The following is a 25,259-nucleotide window of genomic DNA, read 5'->3' as shown; positions in this document are numbered from 1 at the left end:
TGAGGATCTGGGTGAATTTTCTTGGTCTTCCTGCATTAGACAAATCTTTTGGCTAACCTAAGAAGTCCAACAGAAAGCTTAGAAACTTGACTCACTGCAGGAAATTAAAGAATGAAAATGCCGCTTCCTTTCTGCTTGATTTTTATAATTTGGGCACGTCCGTCATGCCCCAATCTCCAACCGGGACTGGGTCTCTCATTCATAAACAGGTCTGCTGATTTAATTAAACTTTTTCCCTTCTTCCTCAAAAGCGACCTTCCGAACTCTTTCGGCATCTTCCACCACTTCATCCAGAAACTTCAGCAGCATGAAGTAGGTGGTTACGAAAGAGATTCCTGCACTTACAATGGCACCAACCACTGATAGATTTGTAGTTAATGCAGATAAACCAAACTGATTCTTTAGCAGCAGTTTGATTACATATTTGCTGTTTATTTCACCTGGCTTGGGAGATCTGATAACAGCCTTCAGCTTTTCTATTGGCTTCCCAGCCTGCCTGGCCAGATTGGCCAAGGAGCCATCATCTAGGCCGAAGTGCTTGTAGAAGGCAATCATGGATCCTAGCAGGATGCCAATATCACAAGCAAGAGAGAGCTGCAGGACAGGAATGACATTGACTAAAGCTGATACCAGGGATATTAGCCATATCAGCTTCTGCAGAGCAGCTTTCTTCTCCTGTATGATTTCTGCAGACAGGTTTGGCAGACTGAGCAGAAACGCAAGTCTCTGCAGATTTGAGAGATCATTCTGCAAAGCCTCGACCAGGCCAGGAGCATCGTACTTCGTGAAATCACAGTTGGAGACAAGGAAAACCTCTGGGTTGCTCATCCCTGACTTTTGCAGGTGTTCCCTGCAGTCCATCCTGAGCCTCTGCAGGACACGCTCCTCATTGAATGTTTTAGGGTGATCCCTTTGTTCATTGCGCAAGTCTTCATCCACCTTGGAGCGCACAAAATAGAATTTCTTCCCCATCCTCTCGATCTCCCGGGCCAGGGCGGCGTGGGTGTATTTGAAGCGCTCCGAAGCGATGATCACGAAGAAGTCATAGCGTTTGAAGTTCACCTGCTGCAGGTACGTTTTGGGGTGAAAACCTGGGGCACCAATGCCAGGCAGATCCCACAGCATCACGTTGGGGTAGTTAGGATGGGGATAAACAGTTGGCTTTGTCGTCGTTTCCGTCACCCCCGTTCGGGCAGCCCCGTCATCCTCAGCGGTCAGTCCCAGGAGGGCGTTGATGAAGGACGATTTCCCGGCACCCGTCTCCCCCGTGACTGCGATGTTGAGCTTGGTGGATTTGAACAACTCCAGCTTTTCCAGGGCTATAGAAGCCACTTCAGCCTGACCTTTGTCTTTGAACAGATCCATGAACTCCTCAAACGTCTTTATGGAGACATTGAACAATTCCTTTGGGTCCAACCCTAGATTGAGAGCCTTCATGAGAACTGAGATGGACTCCATGCCCTCCATGAGCGCTGACATTGACTCCATGCCCTCCATGAGCGCTGACATTGACTCCATACCCTTCATGAGAGCTGAGATTGACTCCATAGCCATGGCACCTACAACAGATTCACTCTTCCCAAGACAAGAAAAGGAAAAGGCAGTTTTCAGTTAGTGTAAATGTAGCCTTTTGAAAAGATAAAACTGTTCACAGAACAATTTACAAAGTTGCAGCCGTGGAGCTGGTTTCACTCCCACCAGCAGGTGTGCTGAAAATTGCATCCCCAGCTAGGACTGCCAACAGTCCCTTACTACAAGGGACGTCCCTTCTATTTCCATCTGTGTACCACAAGATTGGGAGCTGGCGAGTGCTTTTTTCAGCAAGAAATACCCCTGGCGAATGTAGGTGAGAACTGCTCAGTATTATAATTCTTAATAGTAATAATGATGATAATAATAAGAATGCAATGCTGTTGCAAAAAAAAGCAAATGGAATTAATATTGCATTGACAGAGGCATAGCATGCAAGTCACAGGAGGTGATAGCACTGCTCTGCCCGGCGCGGGTTAGGTCTCATCTGCAGTACTGCATCCAATTTTGGTCACCAAATGTTTAGAAAGGATGTAGAGAAACTGGAAAGGATCCAGAGGCGAGTGACAAAGATGATCCAAGGGGAGGAATGCAGCCATGTGAGCAAAGGCTGAAGGAACTGGGGGTGTTCAGTTTGGAAAAGAGGAGATGAAGGGAGGGACATGCTAGTGGTCTTCTGATACTTGAAAGGCTGCCGAAAAAGATGGAAAAAGTTGTTCTCTCTTGCTGCAGAGGCAGGACAGGAGGCCGTGGGTTCAAAGTACAGCACAGCAGATTTAGATTGACTCGCAGGAAAAACTTGCTACCTGTAAGAAGAGCAGGAGAGTGGAGCAGACAGCCGAGGGAGGTCGTGGGAGCTCCTTTGCTGGAGGGTTGGAGTGGAGGCTGGATGGCCACCTGTCTTGGCGAGTTTAGACTGAACAAATCCTGCATCTTGGCAGGGGTTAGACAAGTTGGTCTTCGTGGGCCCTTCTAACCTTGTGGTTCTAACAATGATAATAATAATATTAATATTGGGAGGAGAGGTGGGGTGGGGCTACTAAGAAAACAGTCCCTTAGCTTTTAAATAAAATGTTGGCAACCCTGAAAGTCCCGATAATAGGGGCTTTGTCTTATACATGCAGCTATACCGCCTCCCCACCCCCGAAAAAATAGTGTCCTGATTTTTCACATTTGCTATCTGGTCAGCCTAACCTCATGTCTACTGTCCAAATACGTTAAAGGAAATTTCAGCCCTGGTAATACAGGTTAGCCTCCCCGGTGCATGGACGATGGGACTGTTCAATGTGCTCCTTTGCAGAGACAGGAGAGCATGAGGTCACCATGAGGGCGCCTGATGATGTCTGGAGTACGTGTTGCTTTTCAGTATGTGTTGGAGATAGGAGTGAAAGCCAGAAACCTCCCAGCACAGACACGGGGGCAGGCAGAGGGGTTCAGAACACTCCCCCCGAAAGAGAAAACAGCTCCTAATTCCAGACTCCGACATGGGGGCAGTCAGAAGGGACCAGATACCCCTAGAGAGCAGAGCCTCCCAGGTTCTGGTGGACATGAGGTGGCCGGGAGAAGGACTCAGACACTCCCAGACCCTGGTACACACATGGGAGGAGACGATGTGGGACTGACACACGCTCTTCACCCCTAATTCTTCCCCCTTGCCCTGCCACTCTCCTGTCACCCATCCTACTGCCCCAGCCCTCTAATTCCCACCCTTCCCCCAATGGGGCCCCCAGCTCCTCCCCTGCCACCCACCCCCATTTATCCCCCTCCCCTCGCTGCAGCCCTAAACCTCACTGACCGGAATAAAACAGCCCTTGGACACAATCAGAGAAGTGCAGGGCTGGAGGGGATCTCGCGAGGTCGTGTAGACCCGTCCCCGGCACTCAGGGCAGGACCTGGTGATAACGAGACCATCCCTGGCAGGGCTTTGTCTAACCTGCCCTTCAAATCCTCCAGTGACGAGATCCCACGACCTCCCGAGGCAGTTTGTGCCAGTGCTGAACTATCCCGATGGCCGGGACGTTTTCGCTAGTGTCCAGCCTAACCCGCCCCCGCTGCAGTTTGAGCCCATCGCGTCTGGTCCTGTCCTCACAGGTTAACGCGAACAATGTTTCTGCCTCCTCCTGGTAACAACCTCTCATGTCCCTGAAACTGTTCTGTCCCCGCCGGCGTCTCTTCGCCAGACTAAACTACCCGCATGTTTCAATCTGCCGCACGGCTCGTGTGTTCTAGGCCTCGCCCCGGTTCTGCTGCTCTTCTCTGGACTCTCTCCACTTTGTCCCCATCTCGCCTGCACCACCGCGCCCGGCGCTGTACACAATCCTGCAGCTGGGCCGGGCAGCGCGGAGCAGAACGAGGAATCGCTTCTCATGCAGCCTCCTTTTCCTTTCCAGATAACGGCATGGGCTCAGTTTGGGGGTGCAGGGGGCACTGCCCCCCAACAGAGGTGAGGTGTGGGGGGGCACAGGAGGGTGACGTGCCACCCTCCCCCCTTCTGAGAACACCGAGCTGCCCTGTTGGGTCTGCTCTGCTCGACCTGTGGGGGGGGGGAGGGGCAGGGGCGGCTCTGTCCTTCCCACGCTGCATCTCTCCCCCCCCCCCGCAGGTTCCGCAGCCGGGCACGGAGCAGATCAGAGGGGCCGGGACAGAGCTGCCTTTCTTGCTGGGGGCTCCCTGGCCCTGCGCCTGGACGCTGCCTCCCGGGTCCTAGCACCGGCCTATTTTCTGTTCAAGGGTGCGTGCCCGTAGGGCTCCAGCCAACAGCCGATGTAAGGAACGCAGCGTCTACACTGACACTGTCGCCCTAACTACGCCGACATAAGCCCACACCTCTTGGCTGTTCTTCTCTTTCCCCTTTTGCATGGGTTTGTCTTATTTGGTCTTAAAGGAAGTGGGATCAGACTGTATTCCACCTCCCCCAGGGCCGTTGAAGTGTTTAGTGTTAGACCCGCAGTTCTCAACGAGGGGTAAGTACACCCCGTCACCCCCTGGGGCCGGGTAGGGATGTTCAGACCCAACAGTCAAGCTGTCTAGCGGTCAGAGTCAATGCGTGGTTGTGTGGCTCAGCAGATGGAGTCAATACAGTGGCCCCAGCCTTCGGGGCAGCACGGCCTAAGGGACAGAGTCAAAAGAGCAGGTCCTGTCTGCACGATGTGTTCTGTGGGATGCATCCAATATACCTGTGTGGACCCTGAGAACCCTGGTGTCAGACAGTGACTTTCCTCCCCCCCTTATCCTGGAATACTAGGCCGGGGGAGGAGGAGAGGGCGGTCAGTAAATCATGACACTTCCTCCCCATGCCCAGGCTTGGGAATGGGGAGAAGAGGTCCCCTCTGTAGCTACCCCGCAGGCTGGGGAGAGAAGGGTGTATTGGAGCTGGGAAAAGAATGGATTTCCCAGTTTGTTGGCAATTTTTAAAAGTCTGGGGGGAAAAAAGCATTGGGGTTGAGCCGAAAACAATTTTTTTTTAAATGTTCAGCTAATCAGCAAGTCAACTTTTTATTTTGTTTTGGAACAAAGGAAATGTTTCGTTTCAGTTTTGCCCATTTTATTTTATCATTTTGGAATTTTAAAAAAACCAGAGGACATTTTGAAACAAAAAGCTGCTTCCAGCCAAAAAACTGAAACTTTTCATTTAGAAAATGGCAAAACAAAACATTTCCGGTTTCTGCAGCATTTAGGGTGTCCCGTCCCCCTCTCTCCCAAAACAAACAATTTGGCAAAAACCAACTGAAATTCACAAAGCATTTCAGTGTCACCCAACCTGCATCCCCCTTCCCCTGAAAAAAAAAAAAAGCCCCTGGAGCTGTCTTTGGCTGGCTTACCAGGGTGGAGTTCAGTGTTGTGGGATGGTAAATATGGAGTATCTAGAAGCGATTTTCTATGTGCCCTTCAGAACAGCCACTTCAAATCAGTTGTGCCTTCAATTTACAGATACGATTCAGAAGAAGCTGCTCAAAGGACACCAGGAATCAATTTCACCCACCCACACTGGAGCAGAAAATCTCTTACCTTCCAGCCCTGAGAGCTTCTTTTACTGGGACCTTCTCCGCAAAGTGAGAGAAATAGGATAATGCTAGTGCGTGATTTCACACGTCTACTGCCCTCTCTCTCTTCCTGCAAGTCGAGATGAGTAATAGTGAAAGTAACACAACTCAATAATCTACAGAAACAAGAAGTAGCAGGTCAGGTGCGCTCACAGCTAATGCAAGCCTGTGGAGGGGGTTCTCACAGCCGCTTTTGATTGAAGGGTTTACATCAGTGTGTGTGAGTCCCACATTGTCCTGCTTGCTTCTGGACTGGAATTCTTTTATCCCACAAAGGTGGCTAAGGAATTGCTTCGTGTCTGACGTTCTTAATTTCTTACCCTGTAGCCCTTCTGCCAGACAGAGTCAGCATCAGCAAGGGCTGGGTTCTATCTCTAGGGGTTCCTGTGAATGGTACAACACCAAACCGGCTCGAGCCCCCACCCAGTCACACACTATCCCCTCGGTGACCCCAAGAGGCAACGCTTCCCCTCTGGCAAGCACGGAGTCTGAGTGTAGAAAGTAAACCTGTCAATAACAGGAAGGAAGTAACACAGCACGGGTTCAGGAAATCAATGCACATAGAATTTATGAACACAATGAGCAGAACTCACCCCACCCCAGATTATGTGGGGCATGTCCTTCCCCTCTCCCTTCTCATTTTCACCTGCCCTATCAAGCATCGTAGCTGCATTGTCCACGTCTTCATTGCAGAGTTCGACCAGCCCCTTCTGCTGGCTCCCGCCACCTGCAGCCTTGCTGGATCCCTTCTGCTGGTTGTCAGTCTCTCGAGGTTTCCCTGTTCCTTTAGCAATTTCAGCTCTTAGTAAATTTCAGCTTCCAGTGACTTCAGCTTCTCAGGTCATGGGAAAACCCTCTCCTGACACAGAAGCACTGTCCCTGCTTTTTAACAAAACAAAAGACTCCAGGAGGAATCATTAATTCTACCTTTTAACAGGGGGAGGAGATAGTCAATCCATGCCTGAGAGTAGCCCTTTGTCAGGGCTAATGCAGCCTCAGCAGGAGACTCCCAACCTCTCCCTGCTTGTTCTTACCCTGTCTTCGCATCTGTAAGCCCCTTCGCTGAGCTCAGTTTAGATGAGAGAGAATCTTTCATCAGACCAGGCTAAGCACAGTTCTGCTGTCATGTGTTTATGCAATAGGAGGACAACATTTCCTTACCCCTGCACTTAACACTCAAGTGATTTGTAACCCAACACCAGCCAGACTGACCATTTCCCATCATGCTCAGCACCTAGGTGTGCTTATGCAGGTACAGTGCGATCATGCTGAGCACCTAGTTGTACTTAACGGGCCCCCCTTTTCAGCTGGCGGAGTAGGGGAGGGCCACCGACACTCAGACCTTGCTTACCTCCTCCCCCCAGCCGAGAATTTGTCATCCTGGCAAATCATGCTCCAGATTATACCATCCGCATTGTTATACTTACAAATGTTAGACTTATAAAATAAACAGCAGGATCTTATTCAGGGGCACAAGGCAGTACTCCACGTTTATTGTGAATACAAAAATTTCAAAAAGCAATTGCCTGTTCTCAAAACATTTCTAAGCAACAAATTGAACTGTGAGATGTTACACACAAAATGCACACAGAGCTGCGAGATATTCCACACACAGAGTTCCCAAACACATGTGAACATGATTACAGCCATAGAGTTTAGGGTCTCACAATTGCTCCTGCCTCCTGAACACTGGTAAAATAGTTGCTCTCAGCCTACAGCAGGAGTTCTCCCCAAAGGGTCTAAGGAAACCTACGGTGGCTGCCACAAGTCTGCGATCTCGGTCTATTACTTCCTCACTATTCACCCCAGGTGCATCATAAGTTAGCCTGTTAACAGGCCTTATAACTCTGTCGTGCCTTTTGGGCGTGGGTCTGTCAGGGGCAGTGGGAAACTCTTCTTGGGCTAGGGATGGTCAGAGTTCCTTGGAGGGTCCCTCGGCTACAGGCAAAGGCTCCTGCATCGCTTGATCCAGTCCTGGCAGATCCAGGGCACCAGAGACACCTCCCACCTGTACGTCCCCACTGGCTAACAGCCTAGCCGTGTCATCGTCAGTCTGTTGTTCTGCCACGAGGTTTGAGCGTGTAGCGGAGACAAGCTCATTGTCCCAGCCTGGTCCCGCTGTTGGTGTGGGTGCATCAGCAACAGGCCTAAACGCGTCTGCCATGGGGTTTAGAGCTGACGAATTGGAGCTCTGGCTGGGTTCCTCTGATTGAGGCCGGGATCTGGTCTCCATCCTGGAGCACACTACTGGAGCGTCCTCTTCTTCAGACTCACTCTCAGACACACTCAGTAGGGGCGGGTTAATCCCTGAGGACCCAGTGCACGTGTTGGGTGGTGGATTCGGTCCAGTGTCTCTGCTTCGCCCTAGTCCCATCTCAGGGTCCAGTCCATCGGGGTGCCTAGCAATTCTTCCACAGGTAGTAAGAGATTCCTGTGTACCATCTTCATTTGTCCTGGCCCTACCTCAGGTCTAATCTTGTAATCTGGCAGATCTCCCAGGTTTTCAATCACCAGGTAAGGTATTGCCTTCCATCAGTCACCTATCTTATGTTTGCCAGAAACACCCAGGTTTTGTAGAGGGATGCTATCTCCTTGCCGGAGGTCCTGCAACTGCACCCTAGCGTCATATCGATGCTTGTTTCATTCTGAGTTCTTGCGGGCAGCAGCTGTGGCTAAGCGATACGCATCCTGCAGTTTTTCTTTTAGTCATGAGACATATTGCTGATGTGTCTCATAGCTATCTCCATCCTTAGATACTCCGAAACACAAGGCTATGAGTAAGATTGGTTCGCACCCAAATATCAAAAGATATGGGGTGACACCTGTAGCACATAGGCGTGCGCAGCACATTTCATTAGGGTGTGCACCCAGGGACTTTTCATGCTCTTTATCAGGGGTGTGAAACTCAGTTCCACCGGCGGGCCACATTTGAATTTCCCGCCGGCAGAATTCTCGCCGTGTCATAGTCTCCACCGAGAAATAACGCGAGAAGCAGTATTTCGTCAGCAGATCGCAGCATGTTCTTTTTTGGCGGCAGCTCGCTCTGTCTTGCCTTCCGCCGAAAAATCGCGCACCCTGCTCTCTTTTGGCGGCAGCTCTACCCTCCAGCGACATGGCACCGCGGGACACATCAATAAGGTTTGCAACCTAGAACTTTGACACTCCTACATTAGGGTGTGCCTGGGCACACCTGGCACACCCCGTGCGCATGCCTATGCTGTAGCATCATTCCTTGTGGCATTGTACACATGCACCAAAAATGATACATGCTGGCTCCAGGTTGCCTTTTGTTCTGGCCATAAAGTCCCCAGCATAACCAACAGAGTTCGAGTAAACCGCTCTGGCTGTGGATCACTTTGCGGATGGTAAGGTGTTGTCCTCAACTTCTTAATTCCGGCTGTGACCCGTCCGTGCCCAGGGTAGCCACCTGAGAATGTCAAAATCAGGGAAGGCCTCAAAAGGAGAGCAGATTCTCCCAACACTGGTTGTCAAGAAGCCAGTCCACAAAAGCACACAGCTCCCTTTACTGCATTCCAGTTCCTGGCTCCCAAATCAGCACTAGGCCCAGTAAAGAGACCAGTTATTTAAACTCTCTGCTCTTTACTAAAAAGGTTGCCTCTGACCCCAAAGGGTCAGCCACAGCACCAGAGCAATATGAGTTTGGATCTTACCCAAAATACCATGCTGCCAGCCAGTCCTTTGGTAACTAAAACTAAAGGTTTATTGTAAAAGGAAAGAAACAAGCTACGAGAGAAATGTTAGAGAGTCAAAGCAAATCAGATACATACAAATGATTAAAAGTCCATATACATCAAGTTTCTGGGAGAATTGTGGAGTTGCAGCTTGTACAGTTCCTCTGGTACACATCCAGTACCTGGATGGGTCTTAGTCCTTCGGTTCAGTTGCAAATCAATTGATCCAGAGGTGGGTGTGTGTCTGTAGCTGAACAGGATCAAAGACAAAATGGTTTCCTAGGCCACCGCCTTATATACCCCCTGGCCCTGGCCATGTTGTCTTGTGGAATTTTACAGGCACCAAAATGGAGTTTAGAGTCACATGAGCAAGTCCTGGTGATTCCTCAGATATGTCACTAGTTTCTTCCCGGGGCCCCTTGCATCAGTGAAAGTTTTGATGGGCCATTAAGCGGGCCATTTTTCTGCCACCCGCCCTGTCTGGGGTGCATCTTATACAGCACAGTTTGAAACACAGATACACCAAATATGCCCATAACTTCCATTACAGATATAACACATGAACATAAGTATCATCATCTCACTCAGCACATTACATCTTTTCTAACAGAACCAGACATGGCATATCTTACATGATTCGTTACTGTTGGGAAAAGATTCCAATTGAGGTTCATTTACCCTGCACCGAAAAGAGATTCACGCAGGTAGTTGGGCAGTCTCCAAACTTTATTTCTGCAGAGGTCAGACACTTCCCAGCAAGTGGTCAGTGTGAAACCCCGAAGGCATGTTCTTTTGCATATTTATACAAACATAGACAAAGGAATTACATATGCATAAATTCTTAATGCTTATAGGTACATTCAAAATTATTACTACCATTGCTATTGGCTTACACTTTTCTACTTCTTCTAATTATAAAGGTATGCATAACAAAAAACATGTTAACAGAAGATTTCAGCTTATCTATCAGAGTTGCCTGGTCTCTCTCTCAAGGCTGTATAACTAGCCCCAACTGGTTTCTGCTATCTCCTTGCTTCTTCTAGGAAACTTTTCTCTGACCCTGGCACAAAATAAGCACTGTAAGAGCAAAAGAGGAGGGGGTGGGCGATCTTCAGCAGAAAGCAGAACACTAAAGAAAACTAAAATGGAGTAACTGTGGTCAAGCAGACAATTATTTTCCTTTATTACATAGTAATGTTACACAACACAGTAAATGTCACTCCCCCCCCCCCCCCCCCCCCCCACACACACACACACACACACAAACCGATCCAACCAGCGTGACAGGGCAATTCTCAGAAAAATCCACTTCAAAGAGCGACAGAAATGAAAGAGAGTGGCAAAAACACTCCGGGGATATCTCCCTATCTTTTCCTGGCTCTCTCTTTCACCTAAGAAGACAAAGAAAGCAGCCCTTTGACTAAATGGGATCATCCTGACCAAAGAATTTGGTCACTCGTGTTGCTGGGAACATGTGGTCAGGATATGACCTTGAACCAAGTCTAGCTTAAGTTTTAGTTACAAGAAAGCATTTTCTCTGCATTTCACTTGTAAGCATTTCTGACTGTAATACCTTATATTTGTACTCACTCAATCCTGGTAACTTTCAGGTCTGTCTTTAGTTTCTTCCTGGTCCCTTTGCCTCTGTAAAGGTTTTGCTGGGCCATTAAACGGGCTATTGTCCTGCTGCCACTGTCTGGGTGTGTCTTACACAGCATAGTTTGAAGCACAGGTACATCAGATATGTCCATAACGTCCATTACAGACATAACACATGGACATGAGCATTGCCAGCTTTCTCAGCGCATCACATCCTTTCTAACAGTAACGGACACGGCCTATCTCACATGAATCATTATGATTTTGACATATTACTGTTACACAATACAGGAAATGCCCCCCCCTCCCCTGATCCAACCAGCATGACACCGGCCATCCTCAGCACTTCCTTCAGAAGATGACTCTCAAAGTCCTGCCCCTGATCAGAGTGTATCAGAGCCAGGAATCATACACTGAAAAATATTTTCCCCACAACACTCAAACAATGGTAGTAGCCTTCTGCTCACGTGTGGGGTAGGCCTGTGCATAACGTGTAAAATGGTCCATCACAACTAAGATGTTTCCCATATCTTCCTGTCCACTTCCAAAGACAAGAAGTTGATGCATACCAGCTCCAACAATTTGATGCTGGTGATATTCTTCAGATACGATGCTCTAGTGGGCAGGGTTTCCCGTTGAACGCACCGAGTGCAGGTCTCACATTTCTTGCAAACATCCTCAGCCATCCGCAGCCAATAGAACCTACTAGGAATGAGCTCTTGGGTTTTTCCATTCCCAGATGTCCAAAGTCATCATTCAGGGCCCTCATGGGCAGGGCTCTGAACTCGTTTGGTAGCACTGGTTGTGTTCGTTGCTTTTGCGAGGGGTCTCTGGTGACCCGATGCAGCACCCCCTGAATAAGTTTCAGTTTGCCTCATTCTCTCAATAGTTGTTTTCACTCAGGGGAAGATGGAATCACTGTGGCAGGGTTTTCTCCCTCCCTTTTGGTAAATAGAGTGTTATGAATGTCAATATCTTGCAGCTGGGCTTTTTGCCAGTGGACAGCACTGAGCATGGGCAATGGGGATTGGTCCAACACAATATAGTTCACTGAGGCAGGTGGCTCACTTTCAGGGGGCAAGCCTAGAGTTTCTGCCACACAACCACGAGGGCTCTTCTGGTCCTTTGGCTCTTGACAATTCTCACTGCAAATAGCTCTCACTCCATCCACAGGGATCACAGAAAGGTCTGATGCTTGTGGGCGCCAGGACAACGCATCCACATCCACATTGCTTCTCCCTGATCAGTACTGAATGCTGAACTCATAGCTGGCCAAGGCAGCTATCCATCTCTGCCCAATAGCATCAAGCTTAGTGTGACCCATCCATGCCTAGGGCAGCCACCAGAAAATGCCATTGTCAGGGCAGGCTGCAAAAGGAGAGCAGATTCTCCGAGCACTGGTGGGTGACACTGAAGTCAGGCTGCCCAACCTGCCACGAACAGTGCTTCTGATTCCCCACACCAGTTATCAAGAAGCCAGTACACAAATACACACAGCCCCCTTTACTGCATTTCAGCCTCTGGCTCCCAATCAGCCAGTAGGTCCAGTAAAGAGATCAGTTATTTAAAACTCTCTGCTCTTTACCAAAAAGGTTTCTCCTGACCCCAAAGGGTCAGCCACAGCACCAGAGCAATACAAGTTTGGATCTTACCCCAAATTCCACGCTGCCAGCCAATCCTTTAGTACTGAAACTAAAGGTTTATTATAAAAAGAAAGAAACAAACTATAAGAGAAATGTTAAAGGATTAAAGCAATCAGGCAAATACAATTGATTTGAAAGTCCATATATATCAGGTTTCTAACAGAATTGTGGAGTTCGCAGGCTTTTATAGTCCCTCTGGTATACATCCAATACCTGGATGGGTCTCAATCCTTTGTTTCACAGCGTCAGTTCAGCTGTAGATGCATTGATGCAGAGGTAGGTTAGTGGCTGAAGACGACAAGACAAAATGGATCCCGGGCAGCTGCCTTTTATGTCCTTTGGCCTTTGCCAGGCTGCTGGTGGAATTTTACAGGAATAAGATGGAGTCCAGGGTCACATGAGTAAGTCCTGGTGACTCATCAGGTATATCCCTGGCTTCTCCCCCTGGACCGCCTGGACCTGTGAATTTCTTAATGGGCCATTAAACAGGCTAGTGCTGCACCCATCCTGTCTGGGGTGTTGCCCAGACACAGCACAATTTGAAATACAGATATAGCAACCATATCCATAACTTCCATTACACACATAACACATGAACATAAACATTATCATCTTGCTTAGCACATTACAGCCTTTCTAGCAGTACCTGACACGCATATCTCACATGAATTATTATGATTTTGACTTATTGATGTTAAATAATATAATAAATACTCTCCCACCCCCCAAACCAGCCAGCATGACACTTAGCACTTGTTAACACGTAAGTCAGCGGACTGTTGTCTGTCCATACCTGAAATTGAGCACCATACAAATAGTCTCGAAACTTCTCATTGATGCCCCATTTCAAAGCCAAGAATTCCAGTTTGTGAGCAGGTAGCGGGTTTCACTATCCGACAACCCTTGGCTGGCAAAGGCCACAGGTTTTCGTGTGCCTTCAACTTCCTGGTATAGGATGGCTCTAAACAGGCACCTGTGTGTAGGATAAATGGTTTACCTGGGTCAGCAAAGACCAGAACTGGGGCATGAGTTATTCAATTAATGATTTCTCGAAAGGCCGTTTCACATTTCTCATCCCATAGTGATCCAAAGGGCTCTAAGAGGCCAGAGAGTCTCGGCACAGGAGGCCTTGAGGAGCTCCCTTTACTCTTGGTCTTGGATTTGTTTTTGCTGGTCGGGTACCCCCTGGGCAAGATCATTCAGAGGCTTTACAATGGCAGCATAATTCTTCACAAACCTGCGATAATAGCCACCAAATCTGAGAAAGGTCTTGAGCTCTCTCTAATTTCTTGGGCACAGCCTTGTAGGGAGTGCTTCTATTTTATCTGGATCAGTACTCACACCCTCCTGGGATATGATGTACCATATACTTCACTGATGTTCTACAAATCTGGCATTTGTCAACTGAGAGTTTCAGTCCATAAGCCTCCAATGTGCCTAACACTTTTAGAAGTTTTTCTTTGTGCTCCTCCGAGGTTCTTCCAAACACGATTAGGTCATCCAGATAAACTAAAACTTGCAGTAAGTTCATGTCTCCCACAACTCTCTCCATGAGACGTTGAAATGTGGCAGGTGCCGCTGAAATCCCTTAGGGCATGCATTCAAACTGATAGAAGCCTAATGGAGAGATGAAGTCTGTCTTTTCTTTATCTTCCTCTCACAGAGGGATCTGATAGTATCCACTCCAGAGATCCAATACGGAGAACCACTGGCTCCCCAGCAAACAGTCTAATGTATCTTGGATTCGAGGCATGATATACTGATCAACTACATTGCGTCGGTTTAAGGTATGGTAGTCAATACACATCTGGATTTTTCCACTTTTTTTACAGACCACCACAATAGGAGAGGTATACGGACTGTGGGATTCTGTAATGATGCCATTCGAAAGCAGTTCCTGGAGTTGGTGTTGCACATCTTTCATCTCCGAGAGAGCAATCTTCCTAGATCTCTCCCTGGAAGGTCGGGTGTTTTGGAGCCTGATGTTGTGTTGCACGTCTTTTCCACATCGCACTTCCCACTCACCTATTGAGAATACCCTGGAGCTTTCACAAAGCATCTTTCTCAGTCGATCCTTCTATTCTTTAGACAATGGCGAATCTCTGAAGTCAAACCTTGCAGGATCTATTACCGGAACTTTGGTTTCACACTGGGGTCTCACAATAGTTTCGGGCTCAAGGAGGTCTGCTATCTGCTGCCCTTCCTTCACAATGACATAGATTCATAGAATCATAGAGTTGGAAGGGACCTCAGGAGGTCATCTAGTCCAACCCCCTGCTCAGAGCAGGACTAACCTCAGCTAAATAATCCCAGTGAGGGTTTTGAAAAGCCGCAGCTTAAAAACCTCTAAAGATGGAGATTCCACCACCTCCCTAGGTAACCCATTCCAGTGCTTCACCACCTGCCTAGTGAAAAACTTTTTCCTAATGTCCAACCTAGACCTCCCCCCCCCCCACAACTTGAGACCGTTGCTCCTTGTTCTGTCATCTGCCACCACCGAGAACAGCCTAGCCTAGCCCCATCCTCCCTGGAACTCCCTTTCAGGTAGTTAAAGGCTGCTATCAAATCCCCCCTCATTCTTCTCTTCTGTAGACTGAACAAGTTTAGTTCCTTCAGCCTCGCCTCATAAGTCTTGTGCTCCAGCCCCCTAATCATTTTTGTTGCCCTCCGCTGGACTCTCTCTAACTTCTCCACATCCTTGTTGTAGTGGGGGGCCCAAAAGTGGACACAATACTCCAAATGCGGCCTCACCAATGCCGAATAGAGGGGAATGATCACTTCCCGTCAACTGCTGGCAATGCTCCTACTAATGCAGCCCAATATGCTATTAGCCTTCTTGGCAACCAGGGCATACTGCTGACTCATACCCAGCTTCTTATCCACTGTTACCCCCAGATCCTTTTCTGCAGAACTGCTGCCTAGCTCGTCGATCCCCAGTCTGTAGCTGTGCATGAGATTCTTCTGTCCTAGGTGCAGGACTCTGCACTTGTCCTTGTTCAACCTCATTAGATTTCTTTTGGCCCAATCCTCCAGTTTGTTTAGGTCCTTCTGTATCCTATCCCTACCTTCCAGGGTACCTACCACTCCCCCTATCTTAGTGTCATCTGCAAACTTGCTGAGGGTGCAATCTACCCCATCCTCCAGATCATTGATGATGTTGAACAAAACCAGCCCCAGGACGACCCCTGGGGCACTCCGCTTGTGACCGGCTGCCAGCTAGACATGGAGCCATTGATCACTACTTGTTGAGCCCTATTCTCTAGCCAGTTCTCTATCCATTTTATAGTCCATTCATCTAACCCATACTTCCTTAACTTGCTGATAAGAATACTGTGAGAGACCGTATCAAAAGCTTTGCTAAAGTCAAGGTATATCACGTCCACCACTTTCCCCACATCCACAGAGCCAGTCACCTCTTCATAGAAAGCAATCAGGTTGGTCAGGCATGACTTTCCCTTGGTGAATCCGTGTTGACTGTTCCTGATCACCTTCCTCTCTTCCAAGTGCCTTAAAATGGATTCCTTGAGGACCTGCTCCATGATTTTTCCAGGGATTGAGGAGAGGCTGACTGGTCTGTAGTTCCCCGGATCCTCTTTCCTCCCTTTCTTGAAGATGGGCACTAGATTTGCTTTTTTCCAGTCATCAGGGACCTCCCCCAATTGCCACGAGCTTTCAAAGATAATAGCCAATGGTTCTGAAATCACATCAGCCAAATCCCTCAGCACCCTCGGGTGCATTGCATCCGGCCCCATGGACTTGTGTATGTCCAATATTTCTAAATAATCTTGGACCTGTTCCTTTAGCACTGTAGGATGTTCACCTTTTTCCCATTCTGTGCCGCCCAGTGCAGCAGTCTGGGAGCTGACCTTGTCTGTGAAGACAGAGGCAAAAAAGGCATTGAGTACCTCAGCTTTCTCCACATCCTCTGTCACTAGGTTGCCTCCCCCATTCTGTAAAGGGCCCACAGCCATCCATGACAGTGCTCCAGTCATGTGAGTTACTCCACCAGGTCTCAGACATCACGGCTTATTTCATTTGTCACCAGTATAACCACTTTTTTCTGGGCTTCAGTGGGTAGGGTTATAACTCCAGCGGGGACCAGCACTCCTTCAGGGAGTCCTCCTTCAGCTGGCTGATCTACCATTGTTAATGCTCATGACAGGCACTTCTCGCTCTGCCCTTGTAGGCACTTGCAAGGAGGGTCGCATCTGCGTATTTCAGTGCTCCAGTTGGTAGCTCAGACATCTCCTTCTAAATGCTCTTGGTTTTCCTATAGGCTTCAGCACAAAGCGTATGGATCATCAGGGTGTTTATGTACTGGTCCCCAGCTCATTGTCTGCAGTAGTCAGTGAGTATCTTGAAGAGACTGGAGTTGGTCCCTATCAGCACAGACACCTCGGAGATCCATTTAGGGTCGGGGCATATCAAGGCAGCAGTGTCCACCCCTTCCCTCAGCCCGGCAACCTCCTCTGGAAATTCCAGGTGCACTGTGACATACCTTGGTAGGGGTATTCACCCATGCTGAGACCACACAGGCCAAACCTTGTCAGGGGTTGTATAGGCAGGTGCACAAGCCTCTGTTGGTAGAATGACTGAAATATAATAGTCACTTGAGATCCAGTGTCAAGCACTGCCCTGCATTCGGTCCCTTCGATTCTTACCATGACCTCTGCACCCCATAGAATGTGGGCCCCAATCTTGTCACAGTCTGCAGCTCCTGGCACAATACGACCCAGTCTCAGAAGGTGCTACTCTAATGCAGCGTAATAAAAGTTATACCCTGAGCCGGGCTTGCGAGCATCGGGCTGCTAAACACGTACCTGAGACTAGATAGTTCAACTGCTGCTGTGAGGTTCTCGTTAGATCCCTGCGCGGCAGTTTCAGCTACTGCTGCTGAGTGTATGCCCTGATTTGCTTGTTTGAGGCTATGTTTAGGTTTGTCTGGCTGTCTTGGAATCACCAACACCGCTCAGACTAACCTGGGGCATGTGCACTTTAATCGCATTGCTTCAGGAACTGGTGCTGAGTGGCTCCTGAGATACTAGACACCAGCAGATAGATACTGATTTGCTCTGTATTGTGCAGTCAATAATGTGGATTCAGTCACACTATGTGCTCATTGCTGTGGCTTTATTGTCATTTGAATCTGCGTAGAAATAATTGTAACCATTAATAAACCCCCATGGAATTTGATCTGCCACTTTGTGCATCTGATCTTTATCGCTCTTAGGATAACATTGATTAAGGGGCCTTAACTAGACTGAAGGGTGAGCCCTGCAGGGTGGATGTTTGGACTGGATATTTACATGTTGGAAAGGGAGTAGATATTTATAAGGATACCAGTGTAAACCTTCCACCAGGGTTGGCAGCCAAAAGGGGCTCAATTTCCTAGGAGATCCTTCTGGAAACTTAACACTGGCTTCAGCCCACACCCACAACTCTGGGGAAGTATGTACACCACCCTGGGCTCCTGGATGACGTTCAACAAGGACAAGTGCAGAGTCCTCCACTTAGGACAAAAGAATCTCATGCACAGCTACAGACTGGGACCGACAGACTAGGCAGCCATTCTGCAGAAAAGGACCTGGGGGTAACAGTGGATAAAAAGCTGGATATGAGTCAGCAGTGTGCCCTGGTTGTCAAGAAGGCTAATAGCATATTCGGCTGCATTAGTAGGAGAATTGCCAGCAGGTCACGGGAAGTGATTATTCCCCTCTATTCGGCATTGGTGAGGCTGCATTTGGAGTATTGTGTCCAGTTTTGCCCCCCCACTACAACAAGGATGTGGACAAGTTGGAGAGAGTCCAGCGGAGGGCAATAAAAATGATGGGGGGGCTAGAACACAAGACTTATGAGGAGAGGCTGAGGGAACTAGGCTTGTTTAGTCTGCAAAAGAGAAGAATGAGGGGGGATTTGATAGCGGCCTTCAACTACCTGAAAGGTGGTTCCAGGGAGGATGGAGCTAGGCTGTTCTCAATAGTAGTCGATGGCAGAACAAGGAACAACGGTCTCAAGTTGCAGTGCGGGAGGTCTAGGTTGGACATTAGGAAAAAGTTTTTCCCTAGGCGGGTGGTGAAGCACTGGGATGGGTTACTAGGGAGGTGGTGGAATCTCCATCTTTAGAGGCTTTTAAGCTGCGGCTTGACAAAACCCTGGCTGGGATGATATAGCTGAGGTTAGTCCTGCTTTGAGCAGGGGGTTGGACTAGATACTTCCTGAGGTCCCTTCCAACTCTAATATTCTAGGATACTGCAGCACTCCAACACTGACTCCAGGGGGTTCAACAAACGAAGCTTTATTGTTAGCGGGGACACCAGAATGATCCTGGGGATGCCAGCAATGAATAAATCAACAATATCAACGAGGTAAGATCCCGTTCCAGAGAGTCTTAACAAGAGCCCCAAGCACAGGGCTCCTCTCTCAGCTGTGGCTGGTTGGGACATTGCAGCCACTTCCCTCCTCCCCACTTGCCGTATGTTGGCCAAGGCTGGTTGACTCCAAATATTCAGGAAGGGCCGTCTGCTGCCTGGGCTGCTCCAGGAGCTCCACTAGCTGAGCCGGCTGAGGTGAGCTCAGTTTTGATTGCTGGGTATGGAGGTGTGAGGGAGCAGGGCACAGATGGTCTGGCCCAGTGGTCACAGGTGGACTGAGGTCTGCCCACCCACGACGGGAGTCGCCGGGCAGGAGTTGGAGGAATTACAAGGCCGGATCGCGTGAACAAGGGTCAGGGTCAGGCCAGGGTCATAAACATGGAAATGAGGAGAAGTCTGGCATTGAAATCTGTGTGGTTGCCCAGACAACTTCTGGGTCTCTTCTGGGTCTCTTGAGCAGTACTTCTTACAGTGCCTGCTCTCTATAGTGCAACCGTACCACACCTCTGCCGGCCTCCCCACAGGAGTATCAGCTACCCCAAGCCCCACAGACCCGGTTCTAGGCCATAGCTCCTTACAGAAGGCCTGTACAGCAAACCAGAAGCTCTCTATGGCTACAATATGAGCCACCTGCACATTCTTACCCACTTCCAAACTACCTCACCTTAACACCACCATCTCTCTGAAAGACATATTTCTACTAACAATAAACTCCATTACATACAAGTTCTTCAAAACACAACAACCTTCTCAAGTTCTAGGAAGCCTCCCCAGCATTGCTGCCCAACCATGCCACACTGCGGTTTTGGTCAAGGTGACCCTCATTCTAGGCACACCCCGGTGTGGTTCTTTTGTTCTTTCCTTTCCCAGTAGGGAGAAATGCCTTTTATTATTGCCAGACTCCAAACCTGCTGTATTGTCAACAAAATGACCCCAAACAGTCACAGAGCTGATATGCAAATGAGACCTGGCTCCTTCAGCCATTTACCCTGCTCCCCAACAGATGGCGGCAGAGAGCTCCCTGCCCATCTAGAGCAGGTGGTGATAGTGAGCTCCCGACCCCCTCACGGCTTCAGACCCAAGGGTGACTTTGATGCAAATAAATGAATAAATAAATAGCCACCCCCCGGCGATAATCCAAAACTAGCACCGTCCTGGAAAACAGACGGCATGAGTGGGAATCCAGCTGTGCACCAGGCTGCTCCCAGAGCCCAGATGCTGTGTGAGTCCCCAGAACAGGGTCAGTGGAAAGCAGCGCCGCCCACTACCCCCAAATGCAAATACGCTGCCGAAGAGCCACTCCCCCCCCTCCCCTGCTTGGGAGTGGGTGGGGACTTCAGGAAAGAAAAGGGAACGCGGTGTGTGTAGCCCATTCAGCCTGCACCCCCACTGCTCAGCACACTCCCCTCCCCCAACCAAGATAAGAACCCAGGAGTCCTGGCTCCCAGCCCCCCCTGCTCTAACCGGAGAGAATCCCCACCATGTGGAAAGTCTAATTATAGAGAGACTGCACACACACCATAGGAGGCCTGAAACCACGGAGAGACCCTCGCACCATGGCAGGGTTGTACCCACCTTTCCACAGCACCCCCAGCTTTCCAAGCCTGCAGCCTGGCCATGCCCGGGTTGCAAACAGGCATCTCTCAAAGCCCCCTCTTCCCAGCACTGCTTCCCTCCCCCACTGGCTGCTTCCACCCAGGGACAAAACCCTGGATCAGGGCAGCCCCAGCCCATTCTTTCCCCAGCCAATGCCCCATTACACTCCCCTTGTATGGGGGGGGGGGGGGCAAAGTCCCTGACACGTCGTGTCCCTGGGGCTGCTAGTGGGTAAATACTGATGGGAGAGGTGGGGAAATATTTTTAGTTGAATTTATCTAGTTTCAGCTCCAACCACTGGATCTTTGTCTTTGTCTAACCCCGTCAAAGAGTCAGTCCTCTGATATCACCCATCTTCTCCCCACGTAGCTGCTAACAGACCATGATCAAACCAACTCTTACCCTTCTCTTGGATACACTAAACCCATCCAGCTTCTTCAGTCTTTCCGTATAAGGCAGGATTTCCAGGCCCTGAACCATCCTTGTAGCACTTTATTTGGACTCCTCTTCAACTTTTCAACATCCCTTTTGAACGTGTGGACACCAGAACGGACCCAATATTCCAGCAGGGGACTCTAACTGGAGCTGCATTTGAACTCTACCGGGAAAAGGAAGCTGGTGCGGTGTCTGATAGCTCCTTTGTTATGGGACACACGTTCCCAGCTGTGTGTGACAGTTATGTTGGGCTCTTTCCATTGCATAGTGCTGCTGTGATACCAGCGAGGTACCAAAATCTCAAGCGAGAGGGACGCCCAAAAAGCTGCAGGAAGAGACGTGTGTTAAATGTACCTTTATTGTGATTGTAAACCTGAAGGCAACAAATACAGAGATCAGTGAATTAAGGTAAACGTGGATACGTGCCGGCTATTGGATGTGGAATCTAACGGGTTATTAAATTAAACATCATCTGCCGCAGAGAATGAATGAGTCAATAAAGCATCACATGATCACCAGACGATGTGACTAGAATCACTATTCGCTAGCAGTCAGCTGACACAGCAAGAGAACTCGGTATCTAGCAAATTATTATGACTACTGTGATTTGCTTGGATTACGGTAGCATTTAGAAGCCAGGGCCCCATTGCGCTAGGCGCTGTACAAAGGCGTAACAAAGAGACGGGCCCTGCCCCAAAGCCCTTTCAAGCTAAACATAAGACTTTGAGCAATGTGTACATTCAACAAATAGACCAAGAAAGTGCAAGGAAACAATCAGACGATACTGGTCAGCATGAAAAACGCACACAGCAAACCAGCTGCCTCAGCATTGCAGTAAATGCAGCTGAACAGATTCAGAGGGCGAGATTTTCCCAAGTGGTTGGTGATTTTTGGGCTGACTGACTTTTAATGAGACTTTTAGTCCTTGTCTTCAAAGGGCAGATTTACTGCTTCTGCTGCTAAAACCCCCTGCTCCGCGGATGCTCTTATGCTGGTAGAACAGAGACATTTTTCGGTTTAGCTTAAATCCCTTCCCAAGTGACATACACTAAACAGAAAAAAAGTCACGCTCTTGCTGGAATGAGGGTGTCCACACCGGAGTCACTCCAGGATAATCCTACGGGTTTAAATTCACACCTGGGGTTACACTGAAAAACTTTCCCAGGGGGACAAAGGGCTTTGGTTCCTGAGTGCACACGTCACATTTGAACTGGCACCGAGTCTCCTAAATCACTCAGGTGCTTCAGAAAATTTTACTCAATGGAGTCTGGCCCCATTGACTCCAAAGCAGCGATGGCCAATTCACACCAGCTGCGGTGAATGGTGAGTCAGCTGATTTGCCCCAGTGAGGGAATCTGATCAATTAATGTTTGCAAGATGCTCAGATGCCGAAGTGAAAGAGAAGCACAGAGGGAACTAGACAGAGAGAACCGGATTCAGTATAATTATATTTTTATTCTATGACTGTCAAGAAGGGAGGTGCCTCGTTCATTGTGGGTGAAACCTCAGGAGCGTTGAGCTGTCCCCGAGTCTGTCTCCTTCGTTGTGGGTGCTGTGACTGGTGGCAATGACACGCGTGGGTGGTTGGCTTATGGGGACGGAACGTGGGACTCGTGGATGGAAAAGCACGAACCTTTCCTGCTGAACTCCAAGGCCCTGTCTGCTGGCTCAGACAGCAACAGGCTCATCCAACACAACACCAAACACTAGACGGTTTTTTTCCCTTCTGCCTCCAGAGCTTTGCTCAGAACCCGCTGGGTATCGTCAGCTACGGCGGCCAAACACTTCCGCAGCAGACAGTACGTGGTAACCATGGCAACCCCTCCTGAGATCCCGGCACCAAATACTGGGAAGCGCTTCCAAGAATATTCCGTTATCATCACGGCGGCACCCACCGAATCCAACAGTAACTTCAGGGCCGTCATTGGGGTTGTTCGCCAGGACTTCATCTCGGCCGTCAGCTCCACAACGGGCTTCCCAACCTGCCGGGCGAGAGCAGAGAGGGACCCGTCATCCAGGCCGAAGCTGCTGTAATATCTGAACAGGTGTTTCCTGAAGACGAAGAAGGTGCACAAGAACGCGACGCCGGGCACAGGAATGGCAGCCATGAGACATGAGAAAAGGGCTGCTTTCCACATCTCCCTCTTCAGGGCGGCTTTTTTCTGGCTGATGACGGGTGAGGAGACACCGGGCAGGCTGAGCAGGAAAGCGTGTCTCTTCAGGCTCTGGAGTTCCTTCTGCAAAGTCTGCCGCAGGAGGGGAAAATCGTAGCGGCTGGGTTCCCAGCTGGACACCACAAAAACCTGCGGCTGGCGCACCCCTTCAGCTTCCAGGCCACTCTTGCAGTCCTTCCTGATCTGCTGCAGGATCTTCTCCTCGTTGTAGGTGGAGGCACGTTGCCTCCTGGAAGCGTCCAGGTCCATGTCGGCTTTGGAGCGCACAAAGTAGAACCTCTTCCCCAGTCTCTGGATCTCACGGACCAGGCTGGCGTGGGCGGAGCGGAAGCGCTGGGAGCCGACGATGATGAAGAACTCGAATCGGCTCAAACGCAGCTGCTCACAGTAGGTGTCTGGAGGGAACTTGGATGCCCCCACCCCTGGCAGGTCCCAGAGCGTGACACCCAGAAGGACAGGATCTTGATAAGCCATCGGCTCCGCATTGGAATCTAGGATCCCGGTTTCAGCAGCACCTTCATCCCCCGCACATAGACCCAGCATGGCGTTGATGAGGGAGGATTTCCCAGAGCCCGACTCCCCCGTGACGGCGATGTTGAGGGTGTGGTTGTTAAATGACTCCAGCATTTTCTCCCGCACTTCAGAAATTGCTTCTGCCAGGTTCCCCTGACGGACAGCAGCTTTGAACCCATCAGCGGCCATGGTGCGCAATCCGCTGCAGAGAAGAAGAAACATTTCAGCTCCTAGTTAATGTCACCTCCGGAAATCCTACACTAACCGCGCATGGCTTATGGCAGCAACGTCCAGCACCGGAAAGTTAGGAACAGGTACATTTACGGTTGCCCGTGCAACCTGGATCCTGCCCCTTGCGTATCCGCCCGTGTGCTGAATGAGGCAGGGGCATTGTGGAGAAAATAGGAGTTATTTGCTTTTAATCACTATTTATTAGTAGTACTGGAGTAGTGGATAGTCGAAGCACCCGTTGTGCCGGGCGCTGCGCAGACCCAGACAGAGCTCTGGGCCCCCGTTGTGCCGGGCGCTGCGCAGACACACAGGTCAGAATTGTCAAAAATCTCAGCTCCCTTGGAGACCCCGAAATAAGCGGGGAGACGTTCAAGGGGTCCCAGAACACTGCTCCCTGACCAGGACAATGTATCAGCTGTGACTTCGCAGCACAGTGCCCAGACCCAGCCCTCCCTCAACATGCCGTCTAGGCCTCGGGAACGACGGGGAGCCCTGCAGCTGCTCTCCCTCGCACCGAAGGCCTGGAAGGAATACGGAGAGCACACAGCTCTCGAATCCCATCCCGGCTCCACGCACAGGAATGGAGGAAACCAGAATCAGGGCCCGGCTACTGCAGACAGACGCCCGTAGAGAGTCTGAGGAACCAGAGCTGGGCGCAATATTTGCAGCTAAAACTCTTGTAGGTGAAAAATGCAGATTCAGCGATTGCGAAGCCAGAAGTGGCTCGTTGGCTCATCTAATCTGACCACCCGCGTAACACCGGCCAGAGACCTGCCCCGGCCTCAATTCCTGCAGGAAGTTCTCTGCTTCGCAGCCGCCCCAAATGCAGCCCCAACTGCAGCTGCGAGAAAGCTCTAGGGACGTGCAAAGGAGCCGAGGGAAGGAGGCCCAGGGGAATCTCTTACCTTCACCGGCTGGGCTGGGCTGGGCGGGGTGGATGGTCTGCGGGAAGGGGAAGCAATATGTGCACACACAGAGCACCCGCTTCCCTCCCGAACTTCTCAGCTGCTCTCTCTCCTTCTGTGCGCGCCCAGCTCTCTCTCTTCCCTCCACCCCTCTTTGTGTGTCTCTCTCTTTCCTCTTCTCCCTCGCTGCCTCTCGCCCACGGCCCCCCCTTTCCTGGAACAGCTGGCTCGAAAGTGAAAGTAGCAGCTGGCTGAGGAAGCAAGGCATGGCTCCTCCCCCAGGGCTGGCTGGGTGGGTGATGGAGAGGGACAGATCCGGGGACAGGGGACAGACCGTAGCCAGGGGGACACAGCCTGAATGTCGCCAGGCAGTCAGGGGATGACAGTGTGTAGTTATAACACACACACACACACACACACACACACAGCAGGACTCCTCATACCCAGCAGGGGGAGCAGACAGACAGACAGACACACACACACACACACTCACAGCAGATCTCATCCCAGGCAGCAGGGCCACACAC

The 25,259-nt window shown here is 49.9% G+C and overlaps 1 protein-coding gene across 1 annotated transcript; it reads right to left on the bottom strand.

Moving 5' to 3' along the window:
* Positions 1 to 219: 219 nt before the first annotated feature.
* Positions 220 to 24,874, bottom strand: LOC137151431 (immunity-related GTPase family Q protein-like). Its single transcript, XM_067545694.1, has 3 exons — positions 24,733 to 24,874; positions 22,622 to 23,798; positions 220 to 1,575 (listed from the first exon to the last, which is right to left on the bottom strand). Exons 2-3 carry the CDS (start codon positions 23,783 to 23,785, stop codon positions 220 to 222), a joined length of 2,520 nt encoding a protein of 839 aa, XP_067401795.1. The 5' UTR covers positions 23,786 to 23,798; positions 24,733 to 24,874.
* Between the last annotated feature and the right edge of the window lie 385 nt (positions 24,875 to 25,259).

The sequence above is a fragment of the Emydura macquarii genome, unplaced genomic scaffold, assembly GCF_026122565.2.
Source record: "Emydura macquarii macquarii isolate MOO-44397 ecotype Brisbane River unplaced genomic scaffold, CSIRO-AGI_Emac_v2 contig_1062, whole genome shotgun sequence".
Taxonomy (NCBI): domain Eukaryota; kingdom Metazoa; phylum Chordata; order Testudines; family Chelidae; genus Emydura; species Emydura macquarii.
Note: the sequence above shows the minus strand (reverse complement) of the source record. Positions and strands in the feature narration are given on the sequence as shown.

What these genes read in the sequence shown, in the direction of transcription:
- LOC137151431 (XM_067545694.1), bottom strand. Translation starts at nt 23,785, where the DNA reads ATGGCCGCTGATGGGTTCAAAGCTGCTGTCCGTCAGGGGAACCTGGCA. An exon ending in AGGCAGAAGGGAAAAAAACC is followed by an intron (nt 1,576 to 22,621) that starts GTCTAGTGTTTG and finishes TGTCTTGGGAAG; the next exon opens with AGTGAATCTGTTGTAGGTGC.